The 23,227-nt window shown below is 35.0% G+C and overlaps 2 protein-coding genes across 3 annotated transcripts in view; one reads left to right on the forward strand and one right to left on the reverse strand.

Annotated features, from left to right (window-relative positions):
- The first annotated feature begins 5,394 nt into the window (after positions 1–5,394).
- LOC145689329 (uncharacterized) lies at positions 5,395–17,522 on the forward strand. The gene is made up of 2 exons (XM_081763474.1): positions 5,395–5,788; positions 17,509–17,522. The coding sequence occupies exons 1-2, from the start codon at positions 5,395–5,397 to the stop codon at positions 17,520–17,522; spliced, it is 408 nt and encodes a 135-aa protein (XP_081619600.1).
- Positions 16,497–23,227, reverse strand: part of LOC145690391 (uncharacterized) — a 33,072-nt gene continuing 26,341 nt past the window's right edge. The window contains exon 2 of one of the 2 annotated variants that reach the window (XM_081765231.1): positions 16,497–19,887. In XM_081765231.1, the coding sequence (XP_081621357.1) occupies positions 19,277–19,861 (585 nt within the window). In that variant the 5' untranslated portion in view covers positions 19,862–19,887 and the 3' untranslated portion in view covers positions 16,497–19,276. Of the gene's footprint in view, positions 22,252–23,227 lie in introns of both variants that reach the window. The other variant, XM_081765230.1, reaches the window with a different exon arrangement.

Consider the following 23,227-nt stretch of genomic DNA (forward strand, 5'->3'; position numbering starts at 1 on the left):
AAGAGAGAGAGAGAAAGTATGTGAGAGAGATAGAAAACAATATATGCTGTAATTTTAATTACAACGTAAAAAGTTATTGCAATTCATAATCTGGATTTTTACAAAGCGATTTGAACGCTTGAAGCGACTTAATATTCATAAAGCATCTTTTTCTTGAAGTGTCACAAATTGTCCGATGCTTTGTAATATGTGCCAAAGAAATAAATGCATGTTTTTAACAGGATAGTATCGTCTACCTTTTGCTTCAATTGATGGTATAAAATAATGTTGAGTTGATTTTAACATCCCTTTCAGCATCGAGGCTATATGAGACGTTTACCTACTGATTAGCGTGAAATCCGAACCACATGAGCTCACACCGGGAATCGAACCGGGTCTCTTACGTCAAAGGTGCATATGCTAACCGCTTGGCTACGAAGGAACTCGGTATGAAACTAGAATAGCACACATTACCCCATATTATTTCACCGAAAGATTTCTGTTTTATGATCAGTTAAAATAGTATTTCTGGACACCGTAGCGAAAAATGTATTTGCTTTTTCAAGTAGTGTACGAAAAATACAAAGAATAAACATAGTAGAAACGAAACCAAGAAATGAATTCAAAGTAAAGTGCTTTGCCTCTCTCGAATAAATCACTCAATGTATTACAAGTGCATATCTCGTGCATTTCCAGTAGCATTATTAAAACGCGCTGGCTTTATAAATTGGCTGTGTGGTCTAGTGGCTAGCATGTGTGTCTGTGGTGTAAAGGGTACCGGGTTTGATTCCCGGTGGGAGAACGTTTGGAATTTTAAATGTTCTCGACCTGTCTGTGTTTGTGTCCCTATCATTCAAGGTTACTGTAAAACGTGTATAACCGAGTAGGAAATATACAGAAAGTACTGATAAGGGGAAAGTAGACTTTGGTAAGTGAACTTCGGGGCCGCCTTTCGCGACGTAAATTAAGAAGAAAATAAGTGGGTTTAGCGAGGCGCTTGAAATTACAGTAATGATTGACGGTTCGGTTCCCAGTCCGGTTTTCTTTCAATATAAGGATATTTTATTTTTTCTAAATACAACGTTACATTTTTAACATTTGAATTGGTTATAAAAACAAAATCAGATAAACTGTCAGCTTTCAAACCTCTGTCACTTTTATTCATCATCTGTTTGTATACGAAGATGGCGCTATGGAAATGCTAGCACTACCAAAGTTCAAATAGATTTCTGAGTTAATATCAAATTGAAAACACACGCCCAAAAATGAGAATATATGTTTCTGCTTTATATGTATAGTTCAATTATACCAAACAAAATCCGCTATCCCCATTCCCTTTGGCGGTAGGGGTAACTTTAAAATTTTAAAGTGGGACCCCCATTTCTTATTGGACATTTCGATTCTCCAGAAAAAAGTGACTGATTTCACCCAGAATTGAAAACAATTCCTTCACGGATGGCACTTTAATCGATACGGGAAAAGGAGGGGTAGCAAAACGTTATGAAAATGTTTTTTGTCAGATCCGTGCTCTGTGGTCATACAGTTAGCATACTGGACTGCACAGTCAGAGATCCTGATTTCAATTCCTAGGGGAACACCAAATGAGTACATAACAAGTAGTGACTATTTTCATGAATATATGCATCATATAAAAATCGCTTAAAGTTTGATACTAAGATATTATTATTATTATTATTATTATTATTATTATTATTATTATGTTACATATTACTTGAGCTTATAATTAGGAAGACCTAGGCGCAGATGGGAGGACAATATTAAGATGGATCTCGCTGAAATAGGAATACAAAGTAGAAACTGGATCCAGTTAGCTAAGGATAGAAGTCAGTGGAGAGCTTTTGTGAATGCGGCATTGAACCTCCGGGTTCCATAGGCCATAGAATTAATTAGTTAGTTAGGAGGGTAAGTGTGCCTAAAGTCAGCCGTCTCCAGTAGTCAGCCATTTTTCAGTAAAAAGCATATTAAATAAACATACAGTAGCTTGTTATCAAACAAATAATCAACTACAACTTAAATCAGAGCTCCAGTATTCAACCTCATTTGTTCTGGCCTGGTGTGACTCCTCGTGGCAGAAAAGAAAGATTATCATTTGAGGTCTGCTGATGCAAGTGAGCAAAGTGCGCATTTTGTTAATAAAAAAATAAGGAAGAAGCTTTACTTCAAAGTTAAGTTAAAATTATATTATTGTAAAATAGTACGAGTTATTGCTTTCTTCTATGCATGAATGTATCGTAGCTTATCAAAAATTCGTGGTTTATGATACAAAACAAGATATTGCGTAGAAATAAGGGGGGCTGACTACAAGTTGCATTTTTGATAACGTTTTCCGGTAGTCAGCCATTAGGGGCTGACTACTGGAAATGACTCTTCACTTCAATTTCCAATGGTCAGCCCCCCATTACTTTCAACGGACGACTACTGGATACATATACTCCAGTAGTCATCCACTTATCATTCATTCAATTTAAATGACACATGACATACAACTAAGACACTTAACTAATACGTAGAAGACTTTTCTAACGATTTAATGAAAAAGTAACTGTTATGATGTCACTAATTGCATCATACAAGTATAATACAGTTATAATGTACGGGACAAAATTAAACGATCGAAAATGCCATTAAAACTCATGACGATGTTGGTCGTTTATTTTTGTCCCGTACTTTAATATCAGTCTGGTATTGTAACCATTTCAATTCTTGTATTTTTCTAGAACTGAGGGAAAAAAGTTAAGGATTTATGGCTGGTCTGAATTATTTCTCTAAAATTTAAAAAGGACAGGTAATGAGTATTTATTTTACCCTAAGCATACGCCCTACATAAGCTTTGGGGGCCCGGGCCCCCCGGCCCTAGCAGGATCAACGTCCTTGACCCTGATCATAGCTTAGTCTTTTAATCTAAGGTAGCTATGAGGAAGTAAGGGTTATCCATACCTAATTGATTTATTTTTTTAAATTACTCCGCACAATGTCGCGTTTCTGCACGTTTTTAATTCCAAGGCTGCAATTGCTCTTCAACTATTATTATTATTATTATTATTATTATTATTATTATTATTATTATTATTATTATTATCTGTTCTTATCTGCTCTGTTCCTAGAGTTGCTTGATTGCCGAAACAATACAGAATAATCATAAATATTTACATTCTAACTCACTATGAGCGTGAGGAAAATATGTCTAACAGTTTAAGAACGCGTGATTCAGCGTTTCTTTCAACCAGTCCAAAGACATCTACTGGAATAGACTCAGTATCAGATGTTTTTGCAATCAGGTGCGTTGAGCATACTCTATCCAAAGAGTCTTCTTATTCTACACTAATAAACACATATAATGCTATTGTTCTGTCCGAAGAGGATCGATCTGCTATCAGTAGATACTTGCTAGTGAAATGCTCGATATCTTAGTCCTGGAACATACCAAATTTTAGCAATTGGCCGTCTAGAGCCAATCATATCAGAAATAGACGTTACGTCTGACTCAAACCAGGAAAACAACATATCCGTTATGGCATCTTGTACTGAAGCGACGCAAGGTGAAAGGTCTGCTTCTGTTTCTACAGTCAGTAGAGCCAGAAATAACTCCATATGATCTCAGAAGAAATTCAAAGAAAACCTTCGTAAAATACTTCCATATCATCTGGCTTTGATTAGCATCTTTTCTGGCTAGCTCCAATCAAAAACAAAACTACCAAACATGTGCCCAGAGAAAAAGTTCAAAGTGCAGTATCCTCCCAAGCATGGAGAAATTATCAGATGGTAAATAATGAAAAGAAAAGAAAACTAGAAGAGGAACGTCTAAAATGAAAAAGGGAGAGAATACAAAAGAAAGGAAAAATTTTAAGTCAAACAAAAAGAAAAGGACTGTCAAGCCAAGTAGCACTAGTAGTTAAAAAGACGAGACGCAAGAAGTTGTTGAAATGTCGTCTAAGGCCTGAAGAAGAATTCATAAATGATATTGAGAACGATACACTTAAATATATTGGGTGTCACTTTTGTGATCACTGGTACCACTTAAAATGCTCGTGCCTCAGTGTATTATCGTACGAGGAATCTGCTAAACAAGTGCTTATGTGTCCTCAATGTGCTTAATGAACTTCATATTAAAGGGTTAATGTCATAGCTAAATATAAATTTCAATGTAAATATAAATGTAAATATAAATAGGCCTATATATTAGTTTTAAATAGGCTAGTCTAGGCCGAGGCACATTTTTCTTAGTTTATGGTAAATATCATACAAGAAGTCTTTTTTCCTGTATCGCAATATATTTTCCACCAGGCCTGCTTCTAGCCACAGAGGTTTGGGGGAGGGCATAGATATGTTAGGGGGGGCAAGTCATTAAAAATCTCTTACACATATCTAAATTGTGTTTTTTGTGTTGAGGTCTGAAGAGGCCACGAAAAGTTTAGGAGGGCCAGGCCCCCTAGCTCCCTCTAGTTGCGGGCCTGTTTTCCACGTAGTTTTTCTTTGTAGGAACTCTGAGTGCAATATATTTGTCCCTTAATTTGCTACTGAGGAATTGATCTCTAAAATTCCATTAAAAAAGTCAATTCTATAGTGTGGCTGAGTACTGGTTAAGCTGACCTTTGGTTTTCATAGGCCGACTACTGTTTTTTTCAGGGTTTCTGTTGTTTTCTTTTTCCTGTGTAATTATGTATAAAAGATTTCCTATGCGAGCTACACAAACGTAAAATTTAAACACTGTTCTTTCTAATGACATATGCAGTAAAAGTTATTAGTAAAAATGATTATTTTATACTTTTAGTTGAAAATCTCCTTAAATGGTCGACTACTGACACATTTACCCTATTAATTGAGATGCAAACTATAGGTGCAATTTTTTGAAGGAATGTTGCCTAACTGGAAAGTAGAACTTTACATATTGTTTTGTCTGTGAAACATATGCTTGTTTAGCTTTATTTGAAAGTGTTAATTTTGCCAAAAATATTGAACGTTGGAAAACCGCAATAGCATTTCCTTATAGGGGCCAAAAAAAAAGAGAGCTGATATTTCTAAAGGAGGCAATCGTAACAAAAACGGATAGGAGATAAACATAAATCGAAAATGTTATGTTGAAAACATTTTCATTGATTTTGTCTTCTGCCTCAGGCACTGACAAGGTCAGACAAATATTGTCTATTACGTTTAAAATTGCCTAAAGGAAAGTTGAACAGAATACCACAGATCTTATCACTCAGTAATCAGTTGTGAAGTGCTCCCTTGTAGTCAAACAACATATATCGAAATAACGTGTTTTCTGCCTCTTAGCAAATAAAAACTACGATCTTACTAGCTCTTGGAGTAACCAACTGCGCATGTCGTTTAATAGCTTCAACTAAAAGGGGTGTTCATTCAACGTGCAACTCGTGAAAAGGGTAGAAGTCAGAAATGGCTGAGAATAGAAAAGAGCGTGTTCTTGCTTTAGTGCAAGAAGGCTATTGTGCTGAACAAGCCGCTGAAAGGTGTGGAGTTTTACCAAGAACAGCACAGAAGTGGATAAAGCGTTTTCGAGAGACTGGAGAAACTATGCGGCGCCGAGGTAGTGGTAGGCGTCGTGTGACAACACCTGAGCAGGATGCCCAGCTTGTTGCTGCTGCGCGACTTAATCCCAACATGACAGCCAGACAACTTCGGCACGCATCAGCTTTTCCAGGCTCTCGAGATACTGCTGTACGGCGTCTTAGGGAAGCTAATCTTCACGCCCGTCGTGCTGCGATGAAAGAATTCCTCTCGGAAGAGCATATAAGACGACGGCTTCAGTTTGCGGAAGAAAATGTGAACCGTGATTGGAGACATGTTGTCTTCACAGACGAATGCACATTTTCTTCCTCAAATAATGGCCCAGTAGTCGTGTATCGTCCGAGAGGCTCCAGGCATGATCCCAGATACGTTTTCCACAAACGTCACTGTGGACGCGTATCTGTATCTGCTTGGGGTTTCATGACATCACAGTGTCTTGGAGTACTCCATAGGGTAGAGGGGCGTCTTACAGGTGAGCAATATTTACATATCCTTCGGGATGTTATGTTGCCATCTGTGCGTTTTATCTACCCCGATGGAGTAATCCAGTTTCAGCACGACAGGTCTCCGGTTCATATGTGTCAATTAGTTCAGAATTGGCTCTCGCAGCAGGCTGATTTAGAGGTCCTAGATTGGCCACCGCGTGGAGCCGATATGAATATAATTGAGACAGTATGGGCAGAGGTCAAAAGGGTGATGAAGGAGAACTGGCCTAACCCGCCTCCATCCACAAAAAATCAACTATGGGAAATCGTTGAAAACAGCTGGGAGGAAGTCTCCCGTAATGAACGCTTTCTCCGCAGACTTACCGAAAGCATGCCCAGAAGGCTCCAGGCAGTCATCGATGTAGAAGGTCATTGGACCTCCTATTAGACACTTATATATAAACAGCCCTTTTCAGGGCTACGTATTCCCTTCCATTCTTCTTTTTTTTTTGAATGCCAATGAAAATGTATCTACGTCACTTTCACCGTTAAACAATGAAAATGAAAAAAAAAACATAATAGCAGTGGACAAGACTCGATCGTGCGAACTTGTGTATTTTAATCTCTCACTTATCCCCTGAGCTACGAAGTAACACGTAGATTTTTTGAAAAAGATAGTAGTTCATAACAACACACTCCCTTTTTATGTAATTCATGTGCCCCTTGCTGCTATCGATAACGTGAAAACAAAATGCTACACATTACCCCATATCATTTCACCAGTAGATTGCTGTTTTCTGATTAGTTAAAACAGGATTCCTGGATATCTAAGCGAAAAATGTATTTCTTTTTCATGTGTTCTACGAAAAACCTAAAGAATAAACAAAATCGAGACAAGCAACTTTCTCAAACAAACCACTCAATGTATCAGTGTCATTGCAAACAACGTCTCGCTGATGTAATGAATAACAACATGCAGTAAAGATCATGGGGTCTTCAGATCAAATATAGCTTGTCATATGGTTTTGTTTTCTTCAGCACAATATAATTTTTTAAAAAATTATCCAGTCATGTGAGAAAAACAAATTTTGCAGAAATATAACATTTCGTTTTGAGAGGCATATTAGCACGAAGAAATAGTTTTATTTCTTGCAATCCAAACCGTGAAGAATGAGCTAATGAATAGCGTGTATGGGTCTTTCAATAAGCACCATCCAGTGTGTTGTCGTCGGCAACGTTACGTTTTTCCTTTTCTTTTTTTCTCTTTTTCGCGCATCACATTCTGTTTTTCAATGACTTATAATGCTAAATTTTAATCCGCTGTTAATTCGTTCGTCGTTTTCACTTCCACCTACAATATTAGATTTAGGCATAGCTGACTATCCTCTAATTTGTATCGAAGTTTTGTCAAGTTTCTAGTGAACGTCAGCTAACCATTTTCTTCCAAGTACTAAATGTATTCAAATATTTATTTCAAACGGCTGATTTGATTTCCCGTGATGATCGGACAGACAAACACGACGTCACTTTTACATATTGACCGCCTTATTTGGAACTTGCCCCATTTCCCCCTCAAAAGTGGATTTTTAAGGACAACGGAAGATGGGCTCACATATTTTAAAATAAGGTGTTTATATCCATCTGTTCCTCTTACGACATATGTGTTAATGAATCCGACTGGACCAAATGCTAAATACCGTATATTTAAAAGATAATTTCAAGTGCTTCATCCGTTTTGCTGTGAAGACAAGACACAATCTCGATGTCATCATTCTTAAATATTTAGCAAAAACGATACAAATTGCCCCTCTTCTCCATTTAGTACCGAAATTTCTAAACACGGTCGGACACGTGCACACTCGTTTTAAATAAGGAATTTATGTATCATATTTCATCTCACAAACGTGAGAGATTCTATTTTTGGCATACATTTTAACCCCCTCTTTTCTGTTTGGATACGCATTTCAATAAAAATGGCGTGACAACAACCCAGTCCGAGGTAGGTGTTAACTATGTTAATTCATTTCAAACGGTTCAGCCATTTTTCGTTATGATAAACAACGTGTTTTTAATTTATATACTATGCAAATATAGGTTAATAGTATTGTTCTGTCTTGTTATTTATTTATTTAAGTTATTTATTGATATAAAATTGAGGTGTTACGTTTAATGTTTAACAATACCTAGCATTAACATGTTATCAACCGTGAAGTAGCGAATTTTGTGTCTAATATTTATATTATATTCAATTTAATGTGTCACGCTAGTAGCAAATTAAGCATAAATGCGAAAACATTGTTCACTTTCAGTTCTCAAGAGAATTTCTTTCCTGTCTTTCTATTATTTTGTCAATAGCTTACAAAACACTGGCATCAGACTTTTGCAATTATATTTTTTAACGTTTTTCCCATAAACTCCCCTGAAAATTTAACCTGAATCGACCCTTACCGGGAATCGAACCCGAGACTACAATAACTAAAAACACTCGCGCTAGCTACTATACTTTTTTTATTTTTTTCCACGTTAATTAGTAAGCCCACGTTTCATATAGCCTCGCTGTTGAAAGTGTTACGTGAATATAGACTAGACCAAAATTAATTGTTGGTGTCCATTTCAGGATCACTCAGTATTATGTTTTTAAGTGTTAGAGTGTTACAAAATCCAACACTTTTCAGTGCCTTATTAAACAACTTATTTTAAAAAAAAGTCTTGAATGTGTTTTCACGGATACAATAAGAAGAAAAATCACTATTAGAAACAAACATTTTCAGTAAAAGGAAAAGCAGAAACTATTTGTGTAATAAAAATGTATATCTTTGTCAAAATATTTGTGACTTGGTGTAATCTATATTCACGTAACATTCCTCCACTAAAAACATGCTACCGAGTGATCCTGAAATGAACACCAGTAAAAAATTTTGGTCTAGTCTATATTCACATAACAAAAGGAACAAGAAACTAAAAATCAACTCAACACTACTTTTATACCACCAATAGCAGCAAGGGGCAGACGATACTATCCCGACAAAATGCATTTATTCCTTTGACCCGCATTGCAAAGCATCGGACAATTTGCAACATCAATTACAAAAGCTTGAAGAGAAAGAATCTTTATGGACAATAAGTTTCTTACATACAATATTCAATTATAAAATGCCTACTACTTATCTTTCTTATTTAATTTATGGGGCGCGATGGTTCACTGGTAGAGCGCTTACCTTTGGTGCATGCGGTCTCTGGTTTTATTCCGTTCAAGTAAGCTTGTGGTGGACAACATTATGTCCGTGACTTTTCTCAAAGCATTTCCTTTTCCTTTCACTTTCTCATTCCACCAATTCTTATATCATTTTTCTTACTTTAATTATCTTCTCCCTTAGCCTAAAATAGCAGGATTCTAGAACACTGGTCCGTATACCAATTGAGTGGTGATGAAGAAAGCAATCAACCTGGTTAACCTGCCTTCACTCGCTATCGCTTGCTCGACATTACTATATGAATTGTGTATTGAGATTTGATAAAGAAAAGAACCAAACTGGTTACTAATCGAAATTCTCCTCTATGTGAGGACCAGCAATCTAGAACATTCCCGCCTAAAGGGCGTAATAGTGGGATGTTAAATATTTCATTTCATTTTCTAATTTAATTTAGCTCTTCCACATAATATTTTATCTGAAATAATAATAAGATATTATCAAGTGCTCGCAAAGCTGGGAGCGATCTCGGAATCTACCGTAACGTGCGGTAATCTTATTAAATATGTTTCACTACTAGATCAGTTGTTGAATGTTTCATAATGCTATACTAAATTCCTAAACATTCAAGCGAAATAAGTAAAATTGATGAGATTGACAATTTAAATCGCACAGTATTGCAAAGCTGGCGGTGTAAATATTTACTCCATTACGCAAACTCTGTTTCAAATACAACCATTATTATACAGTTCATTTTCATAAACTTGTTCTTATAGCAACTATATCATTTCCTATTTAAATTAAATTTATAGATAATTTTGTGTTACATATCAGCTGATACTCATGCAATAAACTATACAATAAGTTAACATTCGATGTAAATAAATAAGAAATGTATAATGTTACAGATTCTGGAATTGCAATTTAATTCAATTTTAAACTGTATACATTTTCTATATGATTGTTTCATTTACTTTATAAAAATCCAGATTATGATTTACACTAACTGTTTTAATTAAAAATACAAGCTTATACAGGGTGCGGGGAAAGTCCCGGAACGGTCCAATATCTCGCGAAATATACAGATCAGCAAAACAAAAATAACACATGTTAAACAGTTTTAAAAAATCTATCCAATGATACCAAACGCAACCCTCCATTCCCACACGGGGGTTAACTTTAAAATTTTAAATGGAAATCCCCATATTTTGTTGCACATTTGGATTCTTCAGAATAAGTAACAGTGATTTGACCCAAAATTGAAAACAGTGCCTTCACGGATAGCACTTGAATCGACACATAAAAAATGGAGGCGGCAAATCTTTATGAAAATGTGGCCTCTCAGTGTCGAGCTCTGAGCCATGCGGTTAGCGTACGGGACTGCGGCATCAAAGGTCATGAGTTCGATTTCCACGCAGAGTAAAATTTTCATGTGATTTTTTTTACCCACATAACGAATTCATACATTTTAATTTCCATAAAATAATGCATTTGTCCATATTTATTAATTTGCAAGAAAATACAAAAATGGCTTATTTTTGTTGTAAATAACCCTACTACTAAGAACTACTTCATAAAGCTACTTTGCAAAACAATTATCGATATTGTATTCCATGTAACTTCATCTTCGCACACACTGTTTTCAATTTTTGATCAAATCACTATCACTTTTTCTGGAGAATCCACATATGAAATAAGAAATAGGGGTTCCCATTTAAAATTTTAAAGTTATCCCCCGTAGTCCCCAAGGAGGTAGGGATAGGTGATTGTGTTTTCTATCATTGGATAGCTTCTTTAAAACTATTTAACATGTGTTATTTTTGTTTTGGTGATATTTATACTTCGCGAGATATTGGACCGTTCCGGGAATTTTTCCGCACCCTGTATACAGTATTTTATCTCTCTTTCGCACTCTCACTCTCTATATTACACACTCTATATTGCAATACTGAGTGTTGCAATAGGTATCAAGAACATGAATAATTTTCATTTTGGACGTATGGTTTAAGGTTGGTATTCAGATCACAAATCTGTTCTCATTATAACGGATGTGGTATTAACGCTAATAAGGATCGTTAACGTTCCACATTTTAGTGTCTTCGTATATAGCCTAATTGATGAACATAGTGAATAAATGTGACTGAGCTTTGAAAAGTGATTGTTCATCTGGTCTTGTGTTTTTAAGCACTTCAAACTAGACATTTTAAAAAATATTTCACTATATTGAAAAAAAAGCGTTCCGCACTCAGGCTCGAACTGCCACTCTTCGGTTCTAGAATTTCAACAGCATTGCTAAACCCGCTTGGCCACGAAGGCATATTACGAAATAACGCGTTCTGATATTAGAAATAGACTCGCTCCAAGCGCAGGTTTACACTTGGAGTTTTAAATAGCCATTTTCTGTTTTTTTCAGTAATTTCAACTGAAGATATTGATTGATTTCCCATATTGGAATTTCACGTGAAGTGTGAATTGTATGTTCATCTCAAAAATACATTATTTTCTGTTCCTTCAATTTTACGTATTTGTGAGTGCTCCTAATACCTGTGCACTGTATGGAGTGAATTTCCCTCGGGATATTCTTCGCGTAATTATCTGACAGACTAAAGTTTCATAACAATCACAGTTTTTTGCTTATAATTTTCTTATTTTGCTTTATTTTTTCACAAAAATCATAAATAATTATTCATTACTACACTGATTTGTTAAGGAAAGCACAAAGAAGCGATAATATATTAAGAAAACTGAGTTATTAATGAAAATGTGGAAGTTACAGTATATGCGAACTTTTTTTTGCGGATGACGATACAAAGAATTTAATTTTTCACTTACCAGTGCTGTAGATTCAAGAAGTCTGAATTTATAATCCACTCGTTACAATAGGACTAACCTCTGTTTCCACGGTAATTTTCGAAACGACACGATAAGGACATACCTACCTCACAGTAACAGACTTTGAATAACTAACCGCGGCTCGACTTCTTGGCTGATAAAATTGGCAACTATTGAAAGATGTAAGCAAATACTCATAAGTGTCTCAACAATGGCAAAACCACAGGATCTTGTTATAGAGGCGACGGCTCGACGCCATGATATAAATCTTGAAAGTGATCTCAGTTCTCTTTCTGTTGGGTTTCAAATTGTTATTTTTCCTAAACTCTCAAGAATTGTATTGTCAGGCCACTATACTTTGGGCTCCCTTTTATATTCCGCGATAGGAAGCGTGTAAGATTTCATTATTGGTTTTACTTGTACCGACATGACTTTGAAGCTGGCATGGCCCATTCTTACTTTATAGGAGACATGAGTCGCAACAAAATTTTTATGAAACGCTCGAAGAACTTGATGTAGTATGCAGATTGCCGCTGTGACTGTTCACAAGTTGTCGCACACATTCTCTACATTTTTTCTCTTCCTCGTGACTTCCTCTATTAAAATTTTCATTTGGCCCCTGTCTGGGCGGCCATCGCCGCCTAGCCACCTGGGCCAGTCCGGCCTGGTGTATCTGAGGCTTTCCAATAATTTCAACGCCTTTGTATAGAATCAGTCGAGAATGAAGGATTGAATTCCACTCCCTCACTGTGGATTAAAAATGTGTCTTAAGATAGCTTTCGTAAAAATACATATTCATACTACTCGTATATGTGGACTTTCTCCCAAACGTCTTATGGTTTGACGTAAATGATGGAGTCCAGTTGCAATAAGCCGTGTCTTGACTGTCACGTGTGAACATGCTAAAACAGCTTTGTCAAATCAACCATAACTAAAAACGAGTATTCAAACAGGGGCTTTGTAGACCATTTTCTTCATATTTAAACCTTAATCGTACCAAACAGAAGAAACGCCAATGTATAACTACAAAATCCTGTAAAACCTTTAAAAATATTTTTAAAAACCTAAAGAAAAAATTCGATGTAGGGGCTTCTACCAAAGGTAGGTTCTAAGAAGCAAAGTAGACTATTTTAGACATTATTAAATTTAATCAGTTGCTATACTTGCTAATGAATCGGGGGGGAGGCACTGCGGCTTAATGGTAGAGCGCTTACCTCTGGAGTGTGGTGTCTCTGATTCGATTCCCGTCCGGAGCTTCTTCGTGGCTAAGCGGTTAACGTACGCGCCTTTTGCGTGGGAGACCCGGGTTAGATTCCCGGCGGGAGCTCATGTGGTTCGGATTCCACGTTAATCAGTAGGTTCACGTCTCATATAGCCTCGCTGCTGAACGGGACATACTCAGCTCAACTCGATCCCCGTCCAAGTAAATTTGTGGTGGACAATATCGTGTCCCTTGGTATTTTCGAGGTACTCTCGTCTCTTCCCACCTTCTCATTCCATCAATTCTTCCATCATTCACTTGCCTTAATCATCCGCTTCCCTTAGCCTAATGGATATACTTGCTAATGGCAGTTAAACTGACAAGTTTTGCTAATGAACCGTTGATGTCACTTGTTCTTTCTGAGATATACACAAATGAAAATTAGGTTTTGACGTAAAATCCGACATGTAGTAATTTGATTTATAAACAAATCAGAAAAGAGCCAGTGGATCAGTGACCCACCCCTTGCATTTATCGCTACTTTAGTCACTTTGTAACGACAATATTATAGTCAAAGAGACGTCAAACTTGTGTTAAGTTTCTCAAGGCTTGACTCTTTCGAGACTTTAATTCAAGATTAGATGTCTCGTAAGCACGCAAGATACTTGTGTTTTAGCACATAAGGTTGAGTATTTTTGTTGTTTCAATATCTTCCACTTTCATTGGAGTTTGTTAGTATAAATTATTGCTTAATTTACAACAGAATTTTTCATAATGTTTGACATATTATATTCGATATTTTCAAATATAAATGTATCATTTTTTCCACGTATGTATGAAATGAACTGGCACAGCAAGTTGTTCTCTGCCTTGTTTAGAAGATGACTATTTTATTTCTAAAGAAAAGATTATTTTAGTTGTGTTTGGTTCCACAAATAAAGATGATGGAAGCCAAATGCTGACGACAAACCAATATCTGATATCCATTTCGTTGATTGTAGCTGTTAATGGACTATAATGGAAAAGGTTCTCAACTGTAAACCTATTTCTAGTTCTTATTAATAGAAAAATCTAGAATGCTCTTTATATTTGAAGACTACAGGGGAAAAAAGAAGGTAAGTCAGTATTTATGATTTTATACAATTGCCCTGTTTCCCACTGACTTACCTACTTCTTCCCCTGTAGGCGAAATCTTTAGCATGAAATTTCTTAGTTACTACTGTAGGATTTAGTCCATGCAAGCTACACTTTTCAGGCTACATTATTCTGCTGTTAACACATTTTCGACCATTTTCTGACTTACCTACTTTTTCCCTTGTAGTCTTCATTTCTAAAATGTTATTTCATCCTCTTCTCTTGACAAAAAAAGAATCATAGAAAATTAAATCACATTTAATATTATAATCATAATTTACTTTTTGATTAATGAAAAACGAAAGAAACGTAGAATCGAACAGTGGTCGTGTAAGTTTGAGCTCGTAGAAATTCAATGAGCGACTGAACATCATGTAACAGAACTAGTATGTAAATATGTGACTAATAGTCGTAAGTATCTAGTTGTGAAAGAAAGTAGTTTAATTTCCTTCATTTTATTGAGTTCTGTGTTTCTACAGTGACTTGTGTGCACTGTGAAAAGTAAGATTATGCATTTATCGATTTGGACAGGGATTATGAGCAAATCACGAATAGGTAGAAAGCCATGCGTACCGATTTAATTTACTTAGTGAGGGCAAAAGATACTATTCCGCTTACAATATGCATTTTTTATTGTGAAAGATAATATCCTCTGCAGCCTTGAATTTGTCATTATGCAGTATGCCAGTTCTTTTGTTCTATCTACTATTTTGTCATATTTTATGTTTTCTACATGCCATTTGTATATTTACTTGGCAGCAATATACAGATGGCATATTTCTATCTATAAAAAATACGGAACTCGCTCGTGGCTAAGTGGTTAGCGATCGCGCCTTTGGCGTCGGAGACCCGGCTTCGATTACCGGCGGGACCTCATGTGGTTCGGATCCCACGTTAAGCTGTTGGTCCACATCTCATATAGTCTCGCTACTGATACTGTCGCTAAACTCAAAATATAACCTTTTAAAAATTTATAAAGATACGCATGTTGATCCATAATTTGTGGCATGCTGCTCCATTACCCCGTAGATTTCTTAGATATTTCAGTGTGAAGTGGCGTTCAGTTCTATCTGATATTATGTTCCTAAATAAATAAATAAATAACACAATGAAAGGAAAATACGTAGATTTTCCTTGTAAGCAGACCCAAGGGACATAAGGATCTACGTTCAACTTTTGGACTTAGTCTGTGGAAGTTAGTCTAGGTTTTTGGTAACAGAAGTGTACATTTTCTAAGACTCCATTAATTAATTTATATAAAAACGTTAACTCAAATACTTTCCGTCTATTTGTGATAGACTCATAGTTAAAATGTTTTAATATTGACTGTAAGGTACACTATCTAAATCTACTGATTTATGATATTCTTTCTAACAAAAATATCCAAGTATTTTGTTTTGGATGATCCCTATTTGATTGCTATGCCTTCTATAATTGGTATCATACTATATATGCATCCATATTCCAACTAACTTCGAACCAATCATTATAGAACCAACTAATTGTACTAACATCGTAACACTTTTGCGTGTTCCTTATAACGAAACCAATTATTTCATAAGCCTCATTAGTAATATTATCAATATGTAACTGAATGTTACACCCAGACCCTTACATTGATACTTCCCTTCCAGCTCCGTGCCTTATGTGAATGCTCATATAATATCCATGATTTATATCAGTTTTATTAGAAAACTCGTCAGAAAAATTAAATAATAGCATTTCTTTATATTAACGTAACTTTTAGTTTTGACACTTCATTTAAGTATACTACTTATGTCTTCCTGTAATTTGCTTACATATTCATCTTTTCAAAATTGTTTACATCTTCATGCATTAGACATTTTTCATCATCAACGGTTAATGGTAAGTCATTTAATGTATTATCAAAAGGAAGCGTCCTGGATTACTTTGTTGCACCTCAGAGTCCATCTTATTAAGAGACAGGATTCAAGTTTATTGTTTCTCGGGGTTCTCCCGTTTCCTCCCACCTTCTTCATTCCACCATTTTCATTCATCACTCATCATCACCGTCTCCTTTAGCCTAACCGGCATAACCGTGGGACGTAAAACTCAAAGATTTCATTTTCATTTTTTTCAAGTTTATTGTGTGTCACATAGTGCTTTCTATCTTTAAGATGCAACTATCCTTATAAATGAATATCGAAGTCTGAAATCTGACTTCATGATTTATCAAACACTCTCGCAAAATCAAAGGAAATAGTATCAATTCACTTTCAATAGTGAATCATGTACATCTTGAATTAACTTCATTAAATTCGAAACTGTTAATCTACCGCATATAAAACTGTGTTTATTTGGACATTTAAGCTATTAAAATGATGACACGTACGCCAGAACATTATACTTCGAGGATTTTAGTAGAAGCATGAATAATTGAAATGGGCTATAATTTTCAATCTACGTATATTCAATACATTCTTTAAAATACAGCATACCTTAAATATTCTCTAAATATCAGGAAGAACTTAGTTTTTGATAACCATGTCATAGTTCGTAAAGGATCTCTTAAGTACTTTTGACATCCGTTTAGAATATAAAGTGGAAGTAAATCTACTCAACATAACTTTTTCTTTAAATGGTCTAACAATAGTCTCATTCTTTTCGAGTAATTAATTTTGATTTTAATCTAATATTTATTTCATTATCATCTGCTTTACAACTGTATGATTATATCTTTAAAATAAACATACTTGAAGTACATCCTAAAACTAACAATTACAGTCATATATTAAGTCATAATATATGAATATAGAAACAGTTACTATATTTATTATTAAGCACCTGTTTTCATAAAGTTTTTTTTATACGTAACTCTACCTTTTTCATATCATCTTTCTTTACCATAGAATAACACGAAACCATGGTAAGGTGCTTTTATAATTACCCTGTACAACATTATTTTTGTTTCAAAGTGTTTATGATTCCTTCTGTAAAGCAACTTCGATACTTCTCATTTATAAATATATATATATATTGACTAGTATTAAACACAAATCGTACAAATTTACAAAAATACTTTACTGCCTCATTTACATCATTAAAATTTTTCTAGGCAGTCAATATACCTGAGACTTATACATTTCAAGATAAATTGTTGATATTCTGTCATTTTCATAATACGGTATATATATATATTACACAAAGCAGCATTATGCATTATTACTTTTAATTACAGAAAATCCATCTTGAATAACTTTAGTACATAAGATCACATTTAATAATACTAAATGTTATCCTTTTTCCACTATTATTTTTATTCGTATTCATAAATGGTAATTTAAAACAATTCAAAGAATGTTCTGTAATTGGATCCTCATTTCATTCAAACATATTCTGATCCATCTGCTAATGGCAACTTTCCAATAATCTTGGCTTCATTATTTAATAAACTATGGCATTCCTCAAAAAGATATAAAATTCTAAATTATTTCCTAAAGTAAATAAGGGACTAAAATACGCTGCAATAAACTTATATAGCCTATTACATGTATTAATGTTTTAACAAATAAAAAATGTTAATAATAATTCCTTTTCTACAGTGTACTTTTAAGCTCGTTTGATATAATATTGCGCGTCCCCTTTCTCTTGCCTATTCTATTAGAGCAATATACTTTATAGAACAACTTTTCATTATGGACTTCATACTTTAATTGAATTTCAGTTAAAATTATTACACTATACTCCTAATATATTAACATAACGAGTTTTGCTTAAACTTATTATTTTAGTGTACAGACCTCAATCTATGATTAAAACTAGGTAAGTACATAGATACTTCCATTTCTATCACACAAAAGAATCACTACTATCAACATTTACAATATTTTAATTACATCTTCAATTGTTTCCAATACATTCACACTTGTGACTGACTTTTACAATTTGATTGTGGCTGACCGATATATTTATAAATATACAAAATTCATTTAGCGCTATGCTTTCGGTATGTAGTAATCCTCTGATTGATATAAATCGTCTTATTGTTTGTGTAACCTATATGTGTATTACTAAATTTCTATTCACTCGCCGCCCCTTTGAAAACAGTGAGAGTCTAAGGTACTTAACAATTATTCAACTATTTGTCTGATAAGGAATCTCTGGTAGCCATGACAATCATCTGTATTTTTTCTGTGATATGAATATCCAAAACCTTCCCGATGGTTTCATTTTTTTTTTTTTTTTTTTTTTGTACTTTTGATTTACCATATATTTCTACCGAATGTCTTCTGCTGTAGGGTTTAAAGAGCACCCGGCCACATTACATTTTAGAAGTAAATTTTCTTCTTTAAGTTAATAATCCATCTTTACTAAAAATGAACTTAATTACTACTTCTCTATTTATTAATTGAACATTTTCATCTCGTTTCGAATCAGATAATTTCAAAGATTTTCAACTCTTTTAAAGATTTGAATCATTTTCGTTTAAACCATGCAATATATTATAAATATCTGTAAGTGTTGATAAATCTTTTCTAACACAGCTAGTTCCAAAACTTCCAAGTAGTGACTTTATCTCATTGTAGTAGTAATAATATATATATATTAATGAGCGTTTAGTTAAAACTGATGAGGGATAAACAGCACTCTTGTATATTATATAAAATCAATATACAGACTGAAGAGTATTCAAATAGTGCACATGTGTGCTAAAAGTGTACTCATGAATACCGTTCAGTACATGAAATTAACTCATCTGAAATACTTAGTTAGGTAAGTATATTCTACACGTAATATCGCTCATCTTACTAATACTTTAATGTTATTTACGAAGAGTAAAAAAGCAACTGTAAATACACAGTAAAAGGAATTGAAATATTGCGAGAGACAGAATACAAAATGGACGGTGAGTTTTATTACAGAAAACGAAGATAGTAAGAAAAGAAAAATACTTTGATCAGCACCTCCAATTAAAGCAATTAATAAAAGTCAGATAAAGGAATATATCAACTTAAAAGAACAGCATGAGCGGCAACTTCATTTGAAGGCAATGTGACATATTCGATGCGAAACCTTTCATTCCAGATGTTCTGAATAATTAATTCTGGAAAGTTGTTGTCATTGGAATTGTCCATTGATACATGTGCAATGCGTGGGTCCGTTATTATATCTTTAATTAGCACTCCATTCGATGGTTCGGAAGATGTGTCGTGTACCACCGCTTTCCAGCAGTCGAAAGTTGCACAAATATCATTGGAAGTAGCTCCAAGAGCAATCCATCCAACTGGGCCTGCAGCTATACCCCCTACAAGACCTGCTGCTCCAGCACTGGTAGATGAAACAGCTCCGGCAGCAGCGCTACCGACCACAGCTCCTGCACCAGCTGCAGAAGCTGTAGCACCAGTAGCTGCACCTGCAATTGCACCAGTAACAGCTCCAGCTCCAGCTGATCCGGCCACGGTAGCTCCAGTTGCAGCAGCTCCTGCACATGCTGAGTTGACAACTCCCACGGCTGCACCAGCTGCTGCGGGAGCACCTGCTCCTCCGGTAGCAATTGTTGCAGCAACTACGCCTGCAGTTAATACAACCATCTTGAGAAACTCGTGATGCGAGAGACCTGGATGAAAGTGACAGGAAAAAAATTGATTTAGTGTACTTCTTTACACTTCTTGAATAAAATAAAATGCGTTACTTATAAAGGAAATAAGATGATAAGAGAATTGATGTTGGTTACGACAACTGAACTTCTACACCAATCTTTTCCAGTTATCAACAGAAAATAGAAATGAATAGTTGTGTTTGCATCAAGTATATACATCATCGCAAAAGGCCACGACATATGACATCAACTTTTCCTACCTATAGAAAAGGGCCCTTCTTTATGCAAAATGTTACCGAAAATTAAATCAAAAAGCACAATTTGTGCGTTAACATTGGCGATTCTGAATATTCTAACTCGAGCCCAATACACGTTGAAAAACAGACGGAATGGTAATTAAGAAAACGGAAAATATAGAGACAATTTGATTGAAACAATATCATCAACTGTACGCTGAATAAAATAAGTCTTTCCAGAATTAATTATTCACAACCTGTAAAACCATAATTGATTGGTAATTTTTCCATTTTTCATAGAGTTAAACGATACATTGAAAGAATGAAGGTTATAGCTTTCAAGAAGTGGTATTGGTAGAGTTGTTTTACTGCTTTTTCGACATGGTTCGTTTTTTAATGGAATTGTTCATATTATAAAAATGCGAACAGAAACTAGAACAACTTCACAGAGTAGTTTTATTTTATGTCAGTAACAATGTGCTCTTAGTAATATATGTTTCTATTTTTATTATGTGCTGTATAGATTACGATTGTGTACCGTGTAAAGGCATTCTGCAAAATTAGTTCTGCAAAGTGATTCTTGTATATGAACAAACATGAAAATTATCCCATGGAAGGCTGGAATAACATAAGTCATTTCAGTACTGGCAAAGTTAATAACAAAGATAATGATTTTTGAAACATTATTATTTTTAAAAAATATTGATTTCATCTTCACTCATCAGACAAAATAATTTACAGTATTTCGCTAATAAGACAATAACTCACTAATAAGCTATCTACGAAAACAGTTTTAATAGATTACATAAGCAAATATTACGTACAACCTCAGTATTTCCGTTTTATTCATAAATGTATTATTTTTTGAAACATCGTCACGTTTAACTGACAGAGATATAGACTGTTTAAAAAAGGTTGACAACTTTCTCGATAGAAATCTTGTGAAATGAAATAGATAAATTTTGGCAACCATAATTGGAAAATTGACCTCAAACACTGTTCTATGCATATAGGTGTAAACATCTTTATTTAACCATAAATTTATTTCAAATTTGACAATATTTCGATGTCCTGAAAACAAACACTTTATTGGCCCATTTTTCCTAGGACTTCTTTACGCCGTTTTACGAGAGCTTTTCATCGTAAAAGTTCGTAATCTTCTCTAAAACATCTTTATCAAAGAAAATTCTGGCTAAGCAAAACAATATGGTCGAAGTTCAAATAATTCATAAGTATGGGTGAATCGAGCGACTAACAATTAAAGATAGTTCGCATACAAATAGTTTGTGCCTTTATAAATCAATTTTAGAAGTGCGGTAATTGTATATGAAATTGATAAAAGATAATTTACTTTTGAAACTTAGCATACACTGGAAGTTCACAGATTTTTAGCGTATAATCTTTATAACTACATTTCACATACTTAGGGTTAATGCACATACAGCCAAAAGGTACATGATAGCTTTTATCATTTAATTTACTTTTGGTAAAGGAATCTCGTTTAATTTTAGCAACAAATAATACAAATAATTTGAGAAAATATTTTTATTAAGTGAGTTTTTTATGTATGAATATTCACTGCATGAGCAAATACTTCCTTGGATGGCAAAAGAACGTATTCAATTCGAAACTTTTCGTCCCAGCTATTTTGCAAAATGATTTCTGGAAGACTCTGGTCAGAAGTGCTGTTTACGATTACGTTTTTAATACGTGGGTCTTCAACCATATCTTTCAACAGTCTTCCATTTGATGGCTCCAAAGAATATTCATGCAAAATCGGCTTCCAGCAGTCGAAAGTGCAAGTCGCAAATGATTCTTCAGTTGTCGTCCCAAGCACAACCCATCCAAGTGGTCCTGAGAATATTGCTGGTACAGAAGCACCTAATGTGCTAGCTATAGCACTGCAACCACCTCCTGAAACTCCTCCTGCAAGTGCGCTCTGTAGACTTCCACCAATAGCAGATCCAAAGATAGCACCAGCTGATACACTAGCCCCCACTGCTCCTGCTAATCCACTGGTTATTCCTTTACCAATCATTTGACCCAATAGCCCTATTCCTAGTCCAGTAGTTGTGCCGGCGAGTGCACCACTTACAACACCCGCAGACCCAACAGTAGCTGTGGTTCCTGATACTATAATTGTCATCTGTGGGAGTAAACAAAAACAACTTTTTACGTTCATTCATGGGATAAATGACATTGCGCAAAACATTTCCACATTTGATATATTCAAAGTATAATTTAGAAAACTAATAAATTGTTTTGGGAAAGTTAGGGTATTTTCTCACCTTAAGAAACCATTAAGTATACTAAAACAGAAATATCAAATTTAAAATAACTTCTCTTCCTTGGCTTTTAGTTCAAACACGATAAAACTTCATGCACTGAAGAAGTAAGAGATCATCATATCAATCCGCACAAACAACTCGCTACAGACATTCCAGCACCTTGCATTGGTACTTTTGCTTTATTTTGGGCATATGGCCACGCTTTTCTGTTCTGTTTGTGTTCATGCTTTTTTGCACTGAGTGACGCAGCGGATGAAAGACACATCACAAGTTCCATGACTTGTCATATCTTTGGACGCCACTACGATTTCTGTATACATACCGAAATCAAAATGTTTTGCTGGTGTGACTGCTGGATTAAATCCGCCTAAGACTATCAGAAAGTTGTTAAGGGAAAAAAAAGAGAAAAACTGAACTCTATTAAGAAGATAGCGTCAGAGCAATCTGTCGTGAGAAAGTGTTTTCACATACTCATTATAGGAGATCTTTTTCATTAACTTTATGCTTCTTGCTTTCATTGTGGATTTCATTCTTTGGTTTTCTTCCAAAGAAGTTGTCGATCTTGTTTAAGTAAACGTAAACCAGAGTCTCAGTCCTTCAACACAGCTTTCCATTCAGGCCACTACACCACATGTTCTCTCAGTGCACCAGACTCTGCCTCTATAGGCTGCTATCTCGTAACTTATCTCTGGGTAAGAACACCCAACGAGACCCGATGCACACTAGCAGCGTTAGGCCTGCATCTTTGTGCAGAAACATACATTATATGAAGTAATGGAGCGAAAAAAGCGGGTTTTTAGGAGCCAGCGTATCCATGTTTCCGAAAGTGGCACA

This window comes from Thermobia domestica, chromosome 7 (genome assembly GCF_964235325.1).
Source record: "Thermobia domestica chromosome 7, izTheDome1.hap1.1, whole genome shotgun sequence".
NCBI lineage: Eukaryota > Metazoa > Arthropoda > Insecta > Zygentoma > Lepismatidae > Thermobia > Thermobia domestica.